The sequence below is a fragment of the Pan troglodytes genome, chromosome 6 (assembly GCF_028858775.2).
Source record: "Pan troglodytes isolate AG18354 chromosome 6, NHGRI_mPanTro3-v2.0_pri, whole genome shotgun sequence".
In the NCBI taxonomy this organism is placed as follows: Eukaryota; Metazoa; Chordata; class Mammalia; order Primates; family Hominidae; genus Pan; species Pan troglodytes.
Window position 1 is genome coordinate 62,771,601 of NC_072404.2, and position 19,571 is coordinate 62,791,171.

General features: G+C 39.9%; 1 protein-coding gene across 1 annotated transcript; it reads right to left on the minus strand.

Moving 5' to 3' along the window:
• Positions 1-505: 505 nt before the first annotated feature.
• Positions 506-19,490, minus strand: LOC736971 (zinc finger protein 479). The gene is made up of 5 exons (XM_001135826.7): positions 19,311-19,490; positions 12,051-12,103; positions 6,360-6,486; positions 5,783-5,878; positions 506-1,984 (listed from the first exon to the last, which is right to left on the minus strand). The coding sequence occupies exons 2-5, from the start codon at positions 12,087-12,089 to the stop codon at positions 756-758; spliced, it is 1,491 nt and encodes a 496-aa protein (XP_001135826.4). The 5' UTR covers positions 12,090-12,103; positions 19,311-19,490; the 3' UTR covers positions 506-755.
• Between the last annotated feature and the right edge of the window lie 81 nt (positions 19,491-19,571).

Genomic DNA, 19,571 nt, shown 5'->3' on the forward strand with positions numbered 1-19,571 from the left:
GCAGGGTTTCTCTCCAATATCAATTATCTTACATTTATTCAGGTTTGAGGACTTTTTAAAGACATTATCATATTCCTTATTGTGGGGTTTCTCTTCAGTATTAATTCTCTTATGTATAATAAGGGTTCAAGACTAGTTAACAGCTTTACCACATTCTTTGCTTTTGTAGAGTTTCTCTCTAGAATGAATGATCAGACATTATGTAAGGCCTGAGATGTGCTTAAAGGTTTTGTCACTTTTTTTTAATGTTTCTTGGGTCTCTCTAAGTTCTCTTAGGCTTTGGGAGGCTGACAAAGGTGGATCACCTGAGGTCAGGAGTTCAAGACCAGCCTGGCCAACATGGTGAAACTCTATCTCTACTAAAAATACAAAAATCAGCCAGTGTGGTGGCACACGCCTATAATCCCAGCTACTCAGGAGGCTGAGGCAGGAGAATCGCTTGAACCTGGAAGGCAGAGGTTACAGTGAGCTGAGATCATGCCACTGCACTCCAGCCTGGGTGACACAGGGAGACTCCAACTCAAAAAAAATTTTTTAAAATAAATTCTCTTAGGTTCATTAAGGTTTGAGGGTTGGTTAAAGGCTTTGTTACATTTTTTTACATTTATAAAATTTTTGTCCAATATGAATTCTCTTACGTTCAATTAAGGTTTGGAACTGGTTAAATGCTTGGGCACATTCTCTACACTTGTAGTGTTTTTTTCCAGTATGAATTATTTTATGTATTATAAGGCCTGAGGGTGGACTTTGCCACATTATTCACATTTGTAGGGTTTCTCTCCAGTGTGAATTATCTTATGTTTAGCAAGACTTGAATGCCACTTAAAAGCGTGGTCACATTCTTCACATTTGTAGGGTTTCTCTCCAGTATGAATTCTTTTATGTTGCATAAGGTTTGAGGAGCAGTTAAAGGCTTTGCCACATTCTTCACATGTGTAGGGTCTCTCTCCAGTATGAATTCTCTTGTGGTCAGTGAGGGTTGAGGATAAGCTAAAGGATTTGCCACATTCTTCACATTTGTAGGGTCTCTCTCCAGTATGAATTCTCTTGTGGATAGTAAGTGCTGAGGAGCGCCTAAAGTCTTGGCCACATTCTTCACATGTGTAGGGTCTCTCTCCAGTATGAATTCTCTTGTGGTCAGTGAGGGTTGAGGATAAGCTAAAGGCTTTGCCACATTCTTCACATTTGTAGGGTCTCTCTCCAGTATGAATTCTCTTGTGGTCAGTGAGGGTTGACGATAAGCTAAAGGATTTGCCACATTCTTCACATTTGTAGGGTCTCTCTCCAGTATGAACTCTCTTGTGGTTAGTAAGTGCTGAGGAGCGCCTAAAATCTTGGCCACATTCTTCACATGTGTAGGGTTTCTCTCCAGTATGAATTCTCTTGTGGTCAGTGAGGGTTGAGGATACGCTAAAGGCTTTGCCACATTCTTCACATTTGTAGGGTCTCTCTCCAGTATGAGTTCTCTTATGTCTAGTAAGGTTTGCGGACCAGCTAAAGGCTTTGCCACATTCCTCACATCTATATGGTTTCTCTCCAGTATGAATTATTTTATGTGTAGTATGGTTTGAGGAGCAGTTAAAGGATTTGCCACATTCTTTGCATTTGTAGGACTTCTCCCTAGTATGAATTACCTGATGTTGATTTAGGTGTGAAAGCATGCAAAATGATTTGCCATAGTTTTTACATTTGAAATGTTTCTTTCCAGTATATCTTGTTTTATGTCTATTGGAATTTGAAAATTTACCAAAGACTTTGACATATTTATGAGTCTTAAATATTTTGTTTTGGGTAGTTGACAAACATTGGTTAACTTCATTATAACCTCCTTTGTGCACCTCACATTCACCCACACTTTTACAGCATTTTTTAAATTGTAATTTCTCATGTCCACATTTTCCATATGTTCTTGGCATTACTTTTTGGAGTGAATCTTTGATGCCCTGCTCTGGCTGAAGGTCTTGGGTGAAATGGGAATGCATAACTGAAAGACATAAAAAGCACAAGTTACTCCACTTTCTGGACTCATATAAATATATTCTACATGTGAAATATATAAAATTATACAAGGTACATTAGCAAAATGCCATTTCAAAATACCACAGGCCATAATTCCTTCACAGATGTATAAATGTAACAAAATCATAGTGATCAAAATACCTTTGTTGGAAATTTATAAATAAAGTAAGTGTGTGCACCATGTGAGCACAATGTCCAGAGCCATATAGAGAGAAAAGAAAAGTCTGCTACATTTACCCAACACAGCCCTTCCTCATGCCCAGTAGAAGAACATGGTGCCTTTAATAACAGCTTTAAGTCTTCTGAGCTCAAAAGTGAATGTTACAACCACAGAAAGACTGCAGTATGATGGGCAGATGATAGGTGTAGAACGTAGTTACTGACCACTAAGAAGAAATATGAAGAAGTCTTTTAATGGAAAAATAAATACAAATTGCAGACAAAACACATCCTGAGAACATGTTTGTGAGAATCCCAGAATCTCTACCAAAGACAATTGGTGTCATGCTATGACAGGAAGGAGCTGCATTATAAAGATCATGAAAGGTAGTTTTATGTTAGTGTCTAAATCTCAAACAAAGATTACAATGTATATAAAACATGAGGACAACATGGTCCAATCAAAAAAATCAAAAATTTTGAAAAAGCAACTATAAAAATAAAGATGTATATCTTGATTTTTAAAATTTAAGATAATCCATATTATGCTCAATGAGAAAAATGGAAAATCAGACACCTAAATAAAATAAGAAAAATAAGAATACCAACAAAACTTGCAATAATAAAAATAAACAATGTGGAGGTAAAAAAGAATAACTGAAAAAATTTAAAAGTAAGAAAAAAGTATGTAAAAAATGAAGAAGCTAAACAAACAAACTAGGATATACACAAAAAGATCTGCAACACAAATTTAAGCAAAGTTTCAAAAGTCAAAAACCAGAAGATAATCTTGGGAGCTGCAAGATAAAAGTGAGGTATTATTTATAAGCATAGTCCTCTGAGACAACCAGTGAATTTGTAAACAGAAACCTTGCAGGTAAGAAAAGAACTGTGTAAAACGGTCAAAGGCTGCAAAAAATTTTCATGGTGAGAATAATAAAACCAGAAAAAATGTACTACAACATAAAGAAAAATAAAACTCTTCCAGAATGAATAAATGCTGGAAAAGCATATAATCATTGTATGTGCCCTAAATAAAATGCTGAAAAGAGGTCTTTCCACTTAAAATAACATGATGAAAAATATATGTAATCATATGAAAATACATAACTTTCTGAAAAACATATGCATATACAAAAAGTAAAATTCTGTGGCATTATTGTGATGGTGCAGAAAATACTTTTAGTTATTCTTTAAAATTTGAAAAATATAAGCATAAAAATAATCATAAAACACAAAAAGATATAATTAGCAACATCAATAAGAAGTATAGGGTAGATATAATGAGGACAAATTTTTCTATGCAACCGAAGTCATTTTTTACCAGTTTAAAATATACTGTTGTAACATTTAAGATGTTTTACAGAATCTCCAATATAGCACAAAGAAAAAATCTTTATAGACACACAAAAGCAAATGAGTCAATTACTAGCATGAGACAAAGATTGATATTATATAATGGTAAAATGAGTCCATTTACTAGGAATCTATAATTATTATGTCTATCTATATGTACATGCATACATAACATCAGGGCTTCAAAATATATAAAGCAAATATTGACAGAAATGAAGAAAGAAAGAAAATAGCAACACAAAATTATAAACATTAAGACCTCCTTTTCAATAATAAATAAAAAATTTAAATAAAAATCAATTAAAAAAACTGAAAACCTGAAGAATATTATATTGTGTATGAATTTATTTTGCATTGCTATAGAAAATAACCTCAGACTGGGTAACTTATAAAGTAAAAGATTTTTTTGATTCACAGTTCAGTAGACTGTAGAAGAAGTATATGCCAGCATCTGCTTCTGGTGAGGATATGAGGAAGCTTACAATTATAGTGGAAGGCAAAGAAGAACCAAACATGTCACATAATGAAAGATGATGCGAGTGTGAGGTGGAGGAGCCAGGTTCCTTTAAGCAACCAGCTCTCATGTGAATTAATAGAGTGAGAACTCTGTGATTACCAAGGGGATTGTGCCAAGGCATTTATGAGGGATTTGTCTCCATGATGCAAACAGCTCTCATTAAGCCCCACATCCAACAGTGGAGATTACATTTCAACATGCGATTTGGAGGGCATCTACACCATATCACAAACCAAATAGGCTAAACAGACATGTACAGAACTCTCCAGTCAAAAGTAAGTGGATACACAATATTCTTATTTGCACCTGGCGCATTCTGTTAGAACACATAAGTCTTGGTAAATTTCAAAAGATCAGCCAGGTGCAGCGGCTCACAGGTGTAATCCCAGCAGTTTGGGAGGCCAAGGTGGAAGAATCACTTGGGGCAAGAAGTTTGATACTAGCCTTGGGAACACAATGAGACTCCTAGAACTAGACAACAATAATTGAATTACTTGATTTAGAAATGGACAAATGAGCTGGGTGCGGTGGCTCACACATGTGATCCCAGAACTTTGGGAGGCTGAGGTGGGCAGATCACCTGAGGTCAGGAATTCGAGACCAGCCTGACCAACATGGCGAAACCCATCCCTACTATAAATACAAAATTAGCTGGGTGTGGTGGCACATCCCTGATCCCAGCTACTCAGGAGGCTGAGGCAGGAGAATCATTTGAATCCAGGAGGCAGAGGTTGCTGTGAGCTGAAATCACGCCATTGCTCTTGTTGCCTGGGAAACAAGAGCGAAACTCCGTCTCAAAAAAAAGAAAGAAAGAAATGGAAAAATGATTAAACTAAATTTTAATAAAAAAGATATACAAATGGGAAGAAGCATTTGAAAGGTTGCACAAAATTAATAATTTACAGAAAAATGCAAAACATAATCACAATACAAAACAAAATTACCTTACATCAATTAGGATGGCCACTATAAATTTTTTTAAAACACCAACTGTTGATGATGTAAAGAAATTGAAACCTATGTAAGTTGTTTTTTATGAGAAAAAAGACACAGCCATCATAAAAATATCATAAACGTTCTTTAAATAATTTAAAATGAAATTATTATATAATACAGCAATACCATTTATGAGTCTTTATCTAAAATATGCAACACAGTAAAATGAAAACATAAAAGATACCCTGCTTGCATATCCCCCCACAGCAAGTGGGGGGATAACCAAGCCTCTAAATAAATAAATACATATAAAAAATTTTTAAAAACTTTAAAATATATTTCAAGGCTATAGTAATAAAAACAGAATGGCATGTGCAGAAAAATGGATGACCACCAATGAAAGAGAAACTACTATTCTCACACATTTTAGACATGATGCAAAAAAGAAATTTTAATGGTTTAGAGTTTTTCAAAAATATGCAGATATTAGTGTGTCCCCAAAAGCAATGGCAAAGCAGTCAGTTTGCGCAGTCCCTGATAACCTTTAAAGAAAACTTTGGCTCACACTGCGAACTTGAAGAAAGATTATTGAAGCAAAAGTGGAATCCTTAGAGAATTTAACAGCATGAGGCAGGAGGTGTCCCTATGTGAGAGCAAAAGAAAAAAAATGACTTGAGCTTCTCAGAAACTCTTTTCATCAAAGCACAGCTCCCCAGACCACATTTTAAGGACTGGCTGCCTCCTTGATTTGTGTACCTCTCATCTGTCTCATCTGCTTCATTCGCTCTCACCTACCTGGGTGTTTGGCTACCATCTTATTTCTCTTTATATTCTGGGACTCTTTATTTTGCTCCAGACAGGTGATCAAATCTGGCTTAGAGACAGCAATACCTGTTTTATTAAGAAAAAAAAGTAACATAGATCATGCTGAATTCTTTAATTACCAAATTAGTATTATGCTTAGAGGATATAATAGAAAATTCTAGAAAATTAATATTGATCCATAATAGAACTTTCTAAATATTCAGAAAATATTTTAAATTTGTAGGTCCTTAATTTCACTACTCAGTAAGTACTACTGAATCAAAAATTGGTGGCAGCAACTGAATTCTAATGTGTGGGCAACGATATTTTATGCCATGGCATTTTTGGAATTGCCACTAACCTAGAGCAAAAGATACATAAGCTCAGGAAAGGCAAAAGTTCTGGTCAAGATAAAACATCTTGAAGAATTTGTTCTACAGGAATGAATCCCAAGATTTCCTTAAAATTGGAGCTCTAAAATTCATTCATGCAAAGCAGAAATTACCAAAAACATCTTAGAAAAGAGAAAAGAAATACATTAGGAATTATGTATTGAAGTTATCCTCACCCAGGGAGACCAGGTTTCTGTAGTTCTCTAACATCACATCTCTATATAAATTCCGCTGAGCACAATCCAGGCATTGCCACTCCTCCAGAGAGAATTCTATAGCTATGTCTCTGAATGTCAACAGTCCCTGGAAAACAAACAAACAAACAAAACCACTCATGAACACACAAGCACTTACCACATGGCCATAGGCAGAGATTTTTATTTGACTCAAGTTAAAAAAGAGAGTAAAAAGAAGTGGTTCTCACTTATAAGAGTGACTAAAATTATTCAATAAGAAAATTTTTAACACTGAAGTATTCTCTAAATCTGAGAAAAGAGGATAGCATAAGATCCACAATACCACTGTAGATTTGATACTTTTCTGGATGATACATTATAAAATTAAGGGCATCAACATGGACATGTCTTTTTCTTTTCTGTTTTTCTTTTCTTTTCTTTTTTTTTTTTGAGACCGAGTCTCACTCTGTTGCCCAGGCTGGAGTGCAGTGGTATGATCTTGGCTCAGTGCAACCTCCACCTCCCGGGTTCAATCAATTCTCCTGCCTCAGCCTCCTGAGTAGCTGGGACTACAGGCATGAGCCACCATGACTGGCTAATTTTTGTATTTTTAGTAGAGACGGGGTTTCTCCATGTGGACCTGGCAGGTCTTGCACTCCTCACCTCAGGTGATCCACCCACCTCAGCCTCCCAAAGTGCTGGGACGGCAGGCATGAGCCACTGCGCCTGGCTGGACATGTCTATTTTTGAGTGCTATATTTACATCATATAGAATAAGTTGTGTATATTTCTCAGATAGAACAGTCATGATGAGTTGGAAGATACCTCTCAAGTCTTAGTATGTGCAATAAACTAAAGATCTTGTGAGATTTTGTTTCAGGAGATTTCGGAGGAAGTCTGAATTTCTGAATTTTTAGCAAGCTCACCAATGTTTCTAGCCTAGTAAGAATATTTTGTCAAATATCCAATAAACGGCAGAGTCTGGGTTTTTCCCAGTTTCTCTCACCTGTAAATAAAGATAAGAGACTTCATTTTTAAAGACAAATATAAGCAAAAGTCATCTAAAAGGAAAGGACAGCTTCCAGATTAAATGTGATGGTTTATGCACTTCAGCTAGTAAATCTCCTAAGTGTCCTTAATAATTAAGAGAATAAGAATTAACTCTAGAGTAGAAAAAAATGTCATAGAGATCTTGAACCAAGTGAATAAAATTGTTATCAATTTTATTAGGGCACATTTTTATTATGTGCTGATGCACACACAACACAACATCACTGCTGTGGCATTTCTCTCCTCTCAGAAAAGTAAATTATAATCTACATTTAATTTTATTTTATATATATATATATATTTTCTTTTTGAGACAGAGTCTCGCTGTGTCACCCAGGCTGGAGTTTAGTGGTGCCATCTCATCTCACTGCAACCTCAACTTCCTGAGTTCAAGCAATTCTCCTGCCTCAACCTCCCAAGTAGCTGGGATTACAGGTGCATGCACCATGCCTGGCTAATTTTTGTATTTTTTTTTTTTTAGTAGAGATGGTGTTCCACCATGTTGGTCAGGCTGGCCTTGAACTCCTGACCTCACGTAATCCACCTGCCTCGGCCTCCCAATGTGCTGGGATTACAAGCCAAAGCCATTGCGCCTGGCCTAAATTTAATCATAAAGAAACATCAGTTTTATGCAAAGTTGAAGGTGCAGATAACTTCCCTGTTCTGTAATTTTTATTAGTAATTTTAAGTAGTCTTTCTTTAGCACCCTGGAAAGCAAGTATGTCCTAACAGTTTTTTCAGAACTTTCTGTGTAATAAATGCCACCCTGTTTAAATGAGCATTTTCTAAATGCTGTCCTGCATGGAACTAATAGAGCACACAGATGAAACCTCAATATAACATGTTTCATTTTTCACTAATATCCAAAGACAACGGTATTTCCCCAATAGAAATCTTGAGTATCCACACCTTCTAATGTTCAACATCTACAATGGGAACATTTTAAATATCGTAGGTCATAAATTTGTGGTAAGAATTCTGCATGATATACAAGAATCCAAGATGAAGAGAAATGTATAGAATGCTATGGCACATAGAAAAATATTTTTTTCAGAACCCCTTGACTATCATAAAAATCACAAAAAATAGTTGAAACAAACTCATTAGGGATGAACAGCACAAGTACAGAAGTAAAAATTTGCAAGTTCTGAACACAAGGCATTCCAAAAGGCAACAGTGGACACTGCGCTTGATCTAAGACATGCTCACCTGAGAAAAAGTGATTTGTTTCTTTTCCTCCTCTTTCTCTGAAATGTATTTTCAGATAAGATGCTCTGGACATATCAAACCTGCATCTTGAGAATATGACTTTAAAGCACAACCTATTCACCTGCTACCACCACACACACCCACGGGCAGAAAGACTGAGACTTGCAGAAAACATTCACCCATTTTTGTTGTTTATAACTGAAAAGATTTAAGAGCAATGAGAGAACAATGAGCTTCTCCACAACTATTAAAATATAAGTTTCTTTGTCCCTGCCCTCCCCTATCAGACACCAGCAATGTTCTTTACAGTAATGGGAGCATGAACCGCACTGACCTCTTCCTACCAAACTGAAACAGGGCAGGCAGTGCAGACTTCCTTTGTTGCAAAGGTTGAACTAAACTATCCTGAAAGTATCTTGAACCCCTCAAGTTTATAAATCACTTGGTAATCTTGGCCCCGCTCTATGCAACGTGATTCTGCAGGATCCAAAAGGGTCCAGGAATGGGCTTTTACAACAAGTCCCCTGTAAATGCTGATTGCGCTTTCGCAGACACATTATTAGCATTAGCAAGAGAAAGCAGGCACAGCAGAGTCCCTTACACACACCACATTTGTCACAATACTAATACTTCTGCTACAAATAAAAACAACCAATTTCCACCCTGAAATGCTATATTTTTGTTGGCTTTTTTAAGTTTACAGGGACAACAGAAGACAGCAATGTCTGAGTGAATCTGCACCTGGGCAACCTGTACACATGTACTAATAAAATGTTTATTAAGCAGGTACTGTGTGCTCAGGAGCATGTCACAGAACACTGTGCTGGGAATAACACATTTTGTAATTTAATTTTCATAGCACGCTGGGAGTTGGTACTAAGTGCTGAATAATTTTTAGCGTTTGGATTAAGAGCACAGCATTTTTATTTCTTCTTATCTTTCTCATTAATTTTAAAAAGAAAATGTATAGAATAATTCAATATAAAAAAACATGTGAAAGGATGCAATTACATAAAAATGGAATAATCAGCTTCCAAATGGCTATTTTGGAAATAATGAAATTAAGGCAGAAATAAAATTTTTGAAACTAATTACAACCGAAATACAACATACCAGAATCTCAGGGTTAGAGCTAAGGCAGTGTTAAGAATAAAATGCATATCACTAAACATCCACATCAAAAAGTTAGAAAGATCTCAATTTAAAAATCTAATGTTACAATTAAAAGAATTTCAAAAGTAAGAGCAAACCAACTTCAGAGCTCACAAAAGTCAAGAAATAACCAAAATCAGAGCTGAAATGAAGAAGTTTGAGACATAAATGACTATAAAAAGTTCAATGGGCCACTCATGGGCTGTGGCTCGCTCCTGTAATCCCAGCACTTTGGGAGGCCAGGGCGGGAAGATCACGAATTCAGGAGTTTGAGACCAGCCTAGCCAACATGGTGAAAGCCAATCTCTACTAAAAACACAAAAATTAGCTGGCTGTGGTGGCACATGCCTGTAATCCCAGCTACTCGGGAGGCTGAGGCAGGAGAATGGCTTGAAACTGGAAGGCAGAGGTTGTAGTGAGCTGAGACCGCACCGCTGCACTCCAGCCTGGGTGTAAGAGTGAAACTCTGTCTTAAAAAAAAAAAAATTCAAAGGAACCAGAAGTTGATTCTATGTAAACATAATAAGATAGATAAAACACTAGACTAATGGGAAAAAAAGAAATAATTCAAATAAAAACAATTAGAATAAAAAGTAAAAACAAAAACAAAAACAGACGCTTGTGAGGTTGTGGAGAAATTGAATGCTTATATGCTGCTGGTGAGAGTATAAATTTATTTAACCATTGAGAAAAGCAGCTTGCATTTTGACAAAAACCTGAAAACAGAATTACCATTCTCAATCCCGCAATTGGGAATATACCCAGTGAATGTAAGTTTTTCTACCATGAAGACACATGCACGCATATGTTTATTACAGCATGATTCACAATAGCAAAAACAAGAAATAATCCTGTATGTCTTCAATGGTAGACTGGATGAAGAAAACGTGGTATGTAAACACCACGAAATATGATGCACTAAAAGAAAGAACAACATCATGTCCTTTGCAGCAATGTCGATTGAACTGGAGACCGTTATTTTTAGAAAACTAGTGCTGGAACAGAAAATAAAAAAACTGTATGTTGTCACTTATAAGTGGGAGCAAAATAATGAGAACACGTGGACACAAATAAGAGAACAACAGACACTGAGGGTAGAGGTCTGTTCAGGGTAGAGGATCAGAGGATGAAGAAAATCAGAAAACAAATCTGTTGGGTACTATGCTTAGTACCTGAGTGATAACATAATCTGTACACAAAAACTTCATGATGTGATTTTACCTATACAACAAACCTGCACATGTACCCCTGAACCTAAAATAAAAGGTAAAAAAAAAAATCAGCTGGGTGCGGTGGCTCACACCTGTAACCCCAGCCCACTGGGAGGCTGAGGCAGGCAGATCACCTGAGGCCAAAAGTTGGAGACCAACCTGGCCAACATGGTGAAATCCCGTCTCTACTAAAAATACAAAAATTAGTCGGGCCTGGTGGCACACACCTGTAATTCCAGCCACTCGGGAGGCTAAGGCAGGACAATTACTTGAACCTGGGAGGCAGAGGTTGTAATGAGGTGAGATCGCACCACTGCACTCCAGCCTGGAGGACAGAGCGAGACTCCCTCTCAAAAAAAAAAAAAAAAAAAAAAAAAAAGCATTTCTTGGAAATTACTATCTTGAAGAAAATATTCAGGCCTAGGCAACCACAGACTGCCAATTAATCTCTGATGACATAACCAAGAAATTTTCACCTGGATCTCACAAATAAGGAAACTACATAACTGTACCAAACCAATTATTGAATCTGGTTTGCTTCATCATGCCACTTATAACAGACTTTTCTTCAAGTCTCTCCCATGGATCACAACCCACAAACCATAGCTGGGCGCTCTATGATTCTTGAATCACACTTTGATCAGATTCTCATTTTTACAGTGACTCCCATACATCTCTAAAAGGAAAAATGAGGAACTAAGGACCCCAGGACCACAGCTCTTTCCACTCATGAATCTTGCACCCTGAGTCAGGATTCTCCCCTGATGACTTTCCTATCCCTGTACAATCTGGGTGAGATGAGGCGCTGGGAGTGCAGAGCAAACCAGAGAAGCATCCAGTCCAGGGTAAAGCCACTGCAGAGGAAAAAGACAGAAATCCCAGGGTCCCAGGCGCTGGCCCAGGCACCATCTTGCGGCTGGAGGGGACGAGAGCCGAGCTGTGCCAAAGAGGATTTGGGTCGTCAGGCTCTGGAACTGACTGCGAGAAAGTCTGGGACCTGCTACAGCCACTTTCTACCGGTTCCAACCAGCCCCCACCCCTCTCTCACGACGACAAACCCGGCACTCACCATTTCTCGGCTTCCAGGGGGTCCTGGTCTTTTAGCCATAAATCTGCAGATACCTGCAGGACACAAAGACACATAGGCTTGGCCTCTAGGAGCAGAGGACACAGGGCAGTGAAGAGGAGAACTGCAGCTCTGGACGCAGAGAAACACAAAGGACCCGCAAAATTACGGAAGTAGCCTGTTCTTTCCAGCTGCAAGCCTGATTGGACAGTTTCTAGTCCACGGCTCCTGATTGGATAAGGTTTCAGGCCCCACCCTTCATGACCTGAGTGAGGGAATATTTGATCAGACACTGGGCTGAGCGAAGCAAAAATAACAGCCTAGGCTGCAGCCTTCACAGGCAGGGCTTCTTCCTCGATCTGAGCCAGGCCAACTTCAGAGGATATTTGCATTTAACCTTGTGTATAATGTCATATGCATTTATAAATGATACATAATATTTATTCATAAATTGAAATAATGACAATTATTTTAAAATGTAGGATTTTATGACCTTCCTTGCTGCGGATCCTTTGCAGTGATATGGTGTGTCTTTCTGGCTCCACCCAAATCTAATCTCAAATTGTAATTCTCGTCCGTGTGCGGTGGCTCACACCTATAATCCCAGCACTTTGGGAGGCCGAGGTGGGCAGGTCACTAGTTCAGGAGTTCGAGACAGGCCTGGCAAATATGGTGAAACCCCGTCTCTACTAAAAATACAAAAATTAGCCCGGCGTGGCAGCGTGCCTGTAGTCCCGGCTACTCGGGAGACTGAGGCAGGAGAATTGCTTGAACCCAGGGGGTGGAGGTTGCAGTGAGCCGAGATGGCACCATTGCACTGCAGCCTGGGTGACACAGAGAGACTTCCTCTGAAAGAAAAAAAAAATTGTAATTCCCATTTGTCAGGGCAGGGACCGGGCAGGAGGTGATTGGATCATTGGTGTGGATTATCCTCATGCTGTTCTGGTGGTAGTAAGGGAGCTCTCAAGACACCTGACGGTTTAAAAATGTGGCACGTCCTCCCCGGTTCTCTCTCTTTTTCCACCATGTAAGATGTGCCTTGCTTTCCCTTCACCTTCTGTCATGGTCATGAATTTAAGTTTCCCAAGGATTCTGCAGCCATGTAGGACTATGATTCAATTTACTTAAAAAGAAATTACACAGTTTGAGGTATTTGTCTGTAGCAGTGTGAAAATGGACTAATACATGCGGGCAGCCTGAGATTTCAGAAGGGAGGCAATCCTCTGCAGTAAAATATGAGCCACATGTAAATTTTGAATTTTCTAGTAGCCAAATGTTAAAAAGTAAAAAGAAAAAGGTGGAGCCGGGCGCAGTGGCTCACACCTGTAATCCCAGCACTTTGAGAGGCTGAGGTGGTGAACCATCTGAAGTCAGGAGTTCGAGACCAGCCTGGCTTACATGATGAAACCCCTGCTCTACCAAAAGTAGAAAAATTAGCTGCTCTACCAAAATTAGCTGGTGACAGGCATCTGCAATCCCAGCTACTAGGGAGGCTGAGACAGGAGAATTGCTTGAACCCAAGAGGCAGAGGTTGCAGTGAGCCGAGATCACACCACAGCACCCCAGCCTGGCAACAGAGCGACTCTGTCTCAAAATAAAAAAGAAAGAACAGGTGGAAAAACAGTTGGAATTGATTGCAACAACTTAATCAGCCCAATATATCCAAATTATTATTATTTTAATATGTGATTAGCATGTAATGGTTAATAAAGCATATACATTTTTGAAGCTAAATCTTTGAATGTAATCTTGTATTTTACCTTTCTAGCACATTGCAGTTCACACTAGCCACATTCCAGCACCCTGTAGCTATGTCAGACACATCTGAAGCAGAGAAACTGCATCTGGGATAGGTGCTGGGTAAAATGGGGCTGAAACCTACAGGACTGCATTTCCATGAGGCCTGGCTTTCTAAGTCACAGGATAAATGGAAGATTGGCACGAGATCCATTTTACAAAGACCTTGCTGATAAAACAGTTTGCAGTAAAGAAGCCACAAAAATCCACCAAAACCAAGGTGGGAATGAAAGGGACCTCTGATTGTCCTCAGGAATCATTACACACTAATTATAATGCATTAGCACGTGAAAGACATTCCCACCAGCGCCATGACAGTTAACGAATGCCATGGCAACATCAGAGAGTTACCTTACATGGTCTAAAAAGAAGAGAAACACTCAGTTCTGGAAATTGCCCATGCCTTTCTTGTAAAACTCATGAATAATCCACCCCTTGGTTAGCATATAATCAAGAAATAACTGTTAAATATCCTTAGTTGAGTGGCCCACATTGCTGCTCTGCCTAGAGAGTAGCTATTCTTTTATTCCTCTACTTTCCTAATAAATTTGCTTTTGCTTTGCACTGCAGACTCACCCAAAATTCTTTCTTCTATCTTTTTTTTTTTTTTTGTCTTTGAGACAGCATCCTGCTCTGTCACCCAGGCTGGAGTGCAGTGGCACCATCTCGGCTCACTACAACATCTGCCTCCTGAGTTCAAGAGATTCTCCTGCCTCAGCCTCTGGAGTAGCTGGGATTACAGGCATGCGCCACCATGCCCGGCTAATTTTTTTATTTTTAGTAGAGATGGAGTTTCACCATGTTGGCCAGGCTGGTCTTGAACTCCTGACCTCAAGTGATCCTCCCGCCTCTGCCTCCCAAATTGCTGGGGTTACAGGCATAAGCCGGGGTTATAGGCATAAGGCTCTAAATTATTTCTTGTACGAGATCCAAGAACCCAATCTTCGTTTCTGAATTGGGGCCATTTCTGGAAGCTTCTTTTCAGTGAATTACAAAAGGATGATACTAAGGAAACCCGCAACTCAAAGGAAATAGACTGAATTACCAATTGGCTAACTTTTTGAAAGTGGTGGCATACCTGGGTAAAGAATGGGATCGGGTTAGTAGCTCAATTTAGTGGCGTTAGAGTGTCTCCTAAGACAGATAAGATAAAAGGTCCCTTTTAATAAAAGGCAAGAACACTTGAAAAACTTGTGTTTGAGGCGCAACTTAGAAAAGTTAGAGTCTTTCCTAAGATTTAGGGGGTTAGAGGCCCCTCTCAGTAAAGTCCCTCTCGGCTAAAATTAGATTGGGCATTATGGAATGTTAACCATTGCTGTCTTTGTGTTTGTTTTTTTGTTTGTTTTGAGATAGAGTCTCACTCTTGTCGCTCAGGCTGGAGTGCAGCAGTGAGATCTTGGCTCACTGCAACCTCCACCTCCCAGGTTCAAGCGATTCTCCTTCCTCAGCTTCCCAAGTAGCTGGGATTACAGGCGCCCACCACCACACCTGGCTAATTTTTGTATTTTTAGTAGAGACAGGGTTTCACCATGTTGGCCAGGCTGATCTCGAACTCCTGACCTCAGCTGATCCACCTGTCTCAGCCTCCCAAAGTGCTGGGATTACAGGCATGAGCCACTGAACCAGGACTTGTCTTTGTATTAATTTGCCTTGCACTTTTTGCTAATGGCTGTGACTGACAGAATTAGGTGAGTACAGAATCATGGAACATGTGGAGATTTTTCCTCCCTAAAGTGGGAAACTTGAGAGCAGATGGGACTGCAAAAAAGATTCTTTCACAACCAACAAGCAGCCACCTAAACTTTTGATTCAGTGCAATGCTTGGGTCTTTCTCTGGCTTTCCTGAGCTCCTCACCTTTCCTGCCCTGCCATAGGCAATCTCTCTCTCAATCTCTCTCTCTCTCTCTCTCTCTCTCTTTCCTTTCCTATCTTTTCTGTTACTCTGGGCCACCATCTTGCGCAGAGATCACATGTTGAAACTTCTAGTCAGAAGTCCCTGAAACAGGCCAGGCATGGTGACTCACGCCTGTAATCTCAGCACTTTGGGAGGCCGAGGTGGGCGGATCACCTGAGGTCAGGAGTTGAAGACCAGCCCGGCCAACATGGCGAAACCTCGTCTCTACAAAAAATACAAAAATTAGCCAGGGTGGTGGCAGACACTTGCAGTTTCAGCTACTCAGGAGGCTGAGGCAGGGAGAATTGCTTGAACCTGGGAGGCAGAGGTTGCAGTGAGCTGAGTTCACGCTACTGCACTCCAGCCTGGGAGACAGAGCAAGACTCCATCTCAAAAAAAAAAATACCCCCAAAGAAACAAAAAAGAAGTCCCTGAAACAAACAACAACAACAACAACAAAATAATGGATGAAATTTCCCTCTTGTTTTATGTTCTTGGGAGCTTGACCTTGTAGCCATGTGGCAGTATTTTCTCTTGGTTTCTACCATCTGGCATACATAAATTTTGAAATTTATGTTATACTTAACTCTAAAAATGATCTTGAGCAGTTAAAAACCTTTGCAAGCTCAAAATTGGCTGCTGGAGGCTTCTTCTGGGAGACTCCAATGGAGACTGCTCTGTGCTGTAGCTCAGTAGCTGGGCTTTGCTGTCTCACAGTGGCAGCCCGGGTTCAGGGTTCAATTTCTGGCTTAGGAAATGAGTCCTTTCTGATTTGATATCTGTGTGAACATTTGTTGATTCTCTTCCCCTCCACCAACCATCTTGGATTTTCCTTTTTCTGAGCTACCTTTGAAGATTCTAGATTTGTAAAACTGCTTGCCACCTTCTTGAAAATACCTTGTACACTTGTCGTTACCTTCATAACCTTAGTTAAAGCTTATTGGTTTCAGGAGATGCAGGTTGCAGTGAGCCAAGTTTGGCCACTGCACTCCAGCCTGGGTGACAGAGGGAGACACTGTCTCAAAAAAAAAAAAAAAAAAAAGGCTCATTGGTTTCACTTGGGAGGTTATGGTAGTGAAGTTCAAAAGTCAGAAATATTGGCACTTTACATGGCTAAAGTCAAGTAGTAAGAGAATTAAATAATTTTTTTAAAAAAGAGCATCATGGTTAAAAGTCACCTTAATTGTATTATTTTTTAAGATGGAATGCAGCAGCACAATCTTTGCTCACTACAACTCTGCCTCGCAAGACCAAGAAATTCTCCTGCCACAGGCTTCCGAGTAGCTGGGATTACAGGCATCCACCACTACACCTGGCTGATATTTGTATTTTTTGTATTTAGTGGGGTTTCACTATGTTGGTCAGGTTGGTCTTGAACTCCTGACCTCAGGTGATCCACCCTCCTCGGACTCCCAAAGTGCTACGATTACAGGCATGAGCCACCACACCTGGCCCTAAAGTTGGCTTAATTAATTGTGGATATTCAAGCTCTAACAGCCTGGAACTCCTTTGAAAAAACAGAGGAGGTGCCACAATAGGCATTTTCGGTGCAACTCAAAGGAAGTATTGACTCTGATCCTGAAGCTGGGGCATGTGAGAGACTGTAAATTTTATCTCTGAACCTTTTCACAGGTGTGATTGTGTCATATAGTTTCACTCAGTATCTGACTGATTTTTCTCTTTTGCCTAGGCCCGGCCTGCAGTTTAAATTGTGAAATATTCTTAGGTTGAGCACCTAGATAATGTGACTTTCCTGCTTGGGCTCTGCCCTCCCAGGGTGTTGTGACATATCTCTGGGCCAATCACCTAGGTGATGTGACTCTCCCTTTCTGCCTGGGCCAGTCCACAGGGGTTACTGCGAGATATCTTTGGGACCATCACCTATGTTATGTGACTCTTTTTTGCCTTGAATCTGTTTGCAGGAGGAATGGTTACATTTCACTAGGCCCATCACCTAGGTGAGGTGACTGTCTTCTACCTGGAACATGTTTACAGGGTGGATGGTGACATATTGCTTTTCCTAGCACTCAGGAGATGTGACTTTTATTGACAGGACCCTGCCCATAGTAAAAATATTGACATATTGCTGGCCCAGCACCTAGTTGATGTGATTCTCCCTCCTAGTCTCTGCCCACAGGTGGGTGTGACCCAGCTCACAGGTATAACGAAGACTCACATATGTGAACCCAGCCAGTAGAAGAGATTTTAACTCTTCTAGCTAGGCTTAGAAAAACAAGTAAGGATCTGGGCCTTCTAAATGTAGAAAGATCACACAATATATCACACTCATGTATATTCTATAAAGTCTTTGGGTGATGTAAAGAGGGTTAAAACAGGGTCCAGCACTGAGGTAAAATTGTGACTCTTATAGGCACACTTAGTTGACAATTTAAATTGTCTCCCTCACACATTGACAAAACTTATTGGTGAAGTCTTGACTCTCATATGAGGACACGATACACATTAGAATATTGACCATCCAATGTGGATCTGGCCAAAGGTCAGATGGTGAGTCATAGCTGGACTCAGCCTACAGGCGCAGCGATGACTCTTATACCCGGACCCAGCCAGTAGGAGAGGTATTGACTTTCATAGCTGGGCTTAGGCCAAAAAATATAGTTCTGGGTTCTCTAAGAAAACTCACAGGCGATTACCACACACATGCATGTTGTGTAAAGCCCTCAGATGGTACAGAGAGTGTCATAATAAGACCCAGCACAACACTGAGGTTGTGACTATTGGATGCACACTCAGCTGACTGTTAAAATTGTCACCTTTATATAGGAGAGAGCAAAATAGTTCCTGAATCTCACTGACAGATACTGTCCACAGTTGGATCATGTCGGTGTGGATTGAGCCACAGGAGGGATGTTGACCAATTTCTGTAACCAGATCACAGGAACAAAAATGACTCTCCTACCTGGAACCAAAAATAGGAGAGATGTTGACTCTCATGCTTGGGCTTAGGGCAATGGGCGTGATCCTACATTTGGGATTGTAACAAATGCCTGGGCAAGCACAAATGTCTCAAAGCAGATTGTGAATCTCACATGTGCCATATAAAACCCTCAGGTGGTACAGACAGTGTCATAACAGGGAGCAGCAAACAGGTGAGATTGTGACTCTCATATGCACACCTGGCTAACAGTATGAATTGTCACCCTCCCACCTGAACACAGCCTCCTTACAACGTCCTCAATCTCATACTCAGAGGCAGTGAAAGTTGGAATTATGACTCTCATATGTGAACGCAGTCCACAGGTAGCATGGTGATTCCCACACCAACATTCAGCAGCCCTGTGAGGCTGTGGCTCTGCTACTGGGACACTGTAAGTGGGGTTCAGGCTCTCATGCACACAGCCAGTCCACTGTTGAGGTTGTGAGTCAAATACTTAACCATATCTCGCAAGATATGTTGACTGTCATAAGTGAAGCCAGGACATTTGTGGGGTTTTAAATCTTATCTTTAAACCTTTCTGCAGGTGTAATTGTGACATATACATTTTCCCAGCCTCTGATTAATGTTACTCTGTTGCCTGGGCCCAGTGTACAGTTGAGATTGTCACATATACCTGGGCCATGCAGTATATTCAGTTCCTCTTCTGCATGAGAGCTGTCCTCAGGGGAAATTGTAATGTATCTCTGGACCAGTCATCAAAGGAAGTGACTCTCCTTTTCTGCCTGGGTCCTGCCCTTAGTTGGGATTGTGACATATCACAAGACCTTTAACCCAAATGATATAACTCTTTATTCTGGGTTCTAATTACAGAAGGCATTGTGAAATATCTCTAGGCCCATCACCTAGGTGATGTGACTCTTCTTTCCTGCCTGAA

Excerpts from the sequence above, each read along its gene's own strand:
- LOC736971 (XM_001135826.7), bottom strand. The coding sequence starts at position 12,089 with ATGGCTAAAAGACCAGGACCCCCTGGAAGCCGAGAAATG. Across the intron at positions 6,487-12,050 it reads CCCCTGGAAGCCGAGAAATG|GGACTGTTGACATTCAGAGA; the intron begins GTGAGTGCCGGG and ends TTTGTTTTCCAG. Across the intron at positions 1,985-5,782 it reads GATGGTAGCCAAACACCCAG|TTATGCATTCCCATTTCACC; the intron begins GTAGGTGAGAGC and ends TATGTCTTTCAG.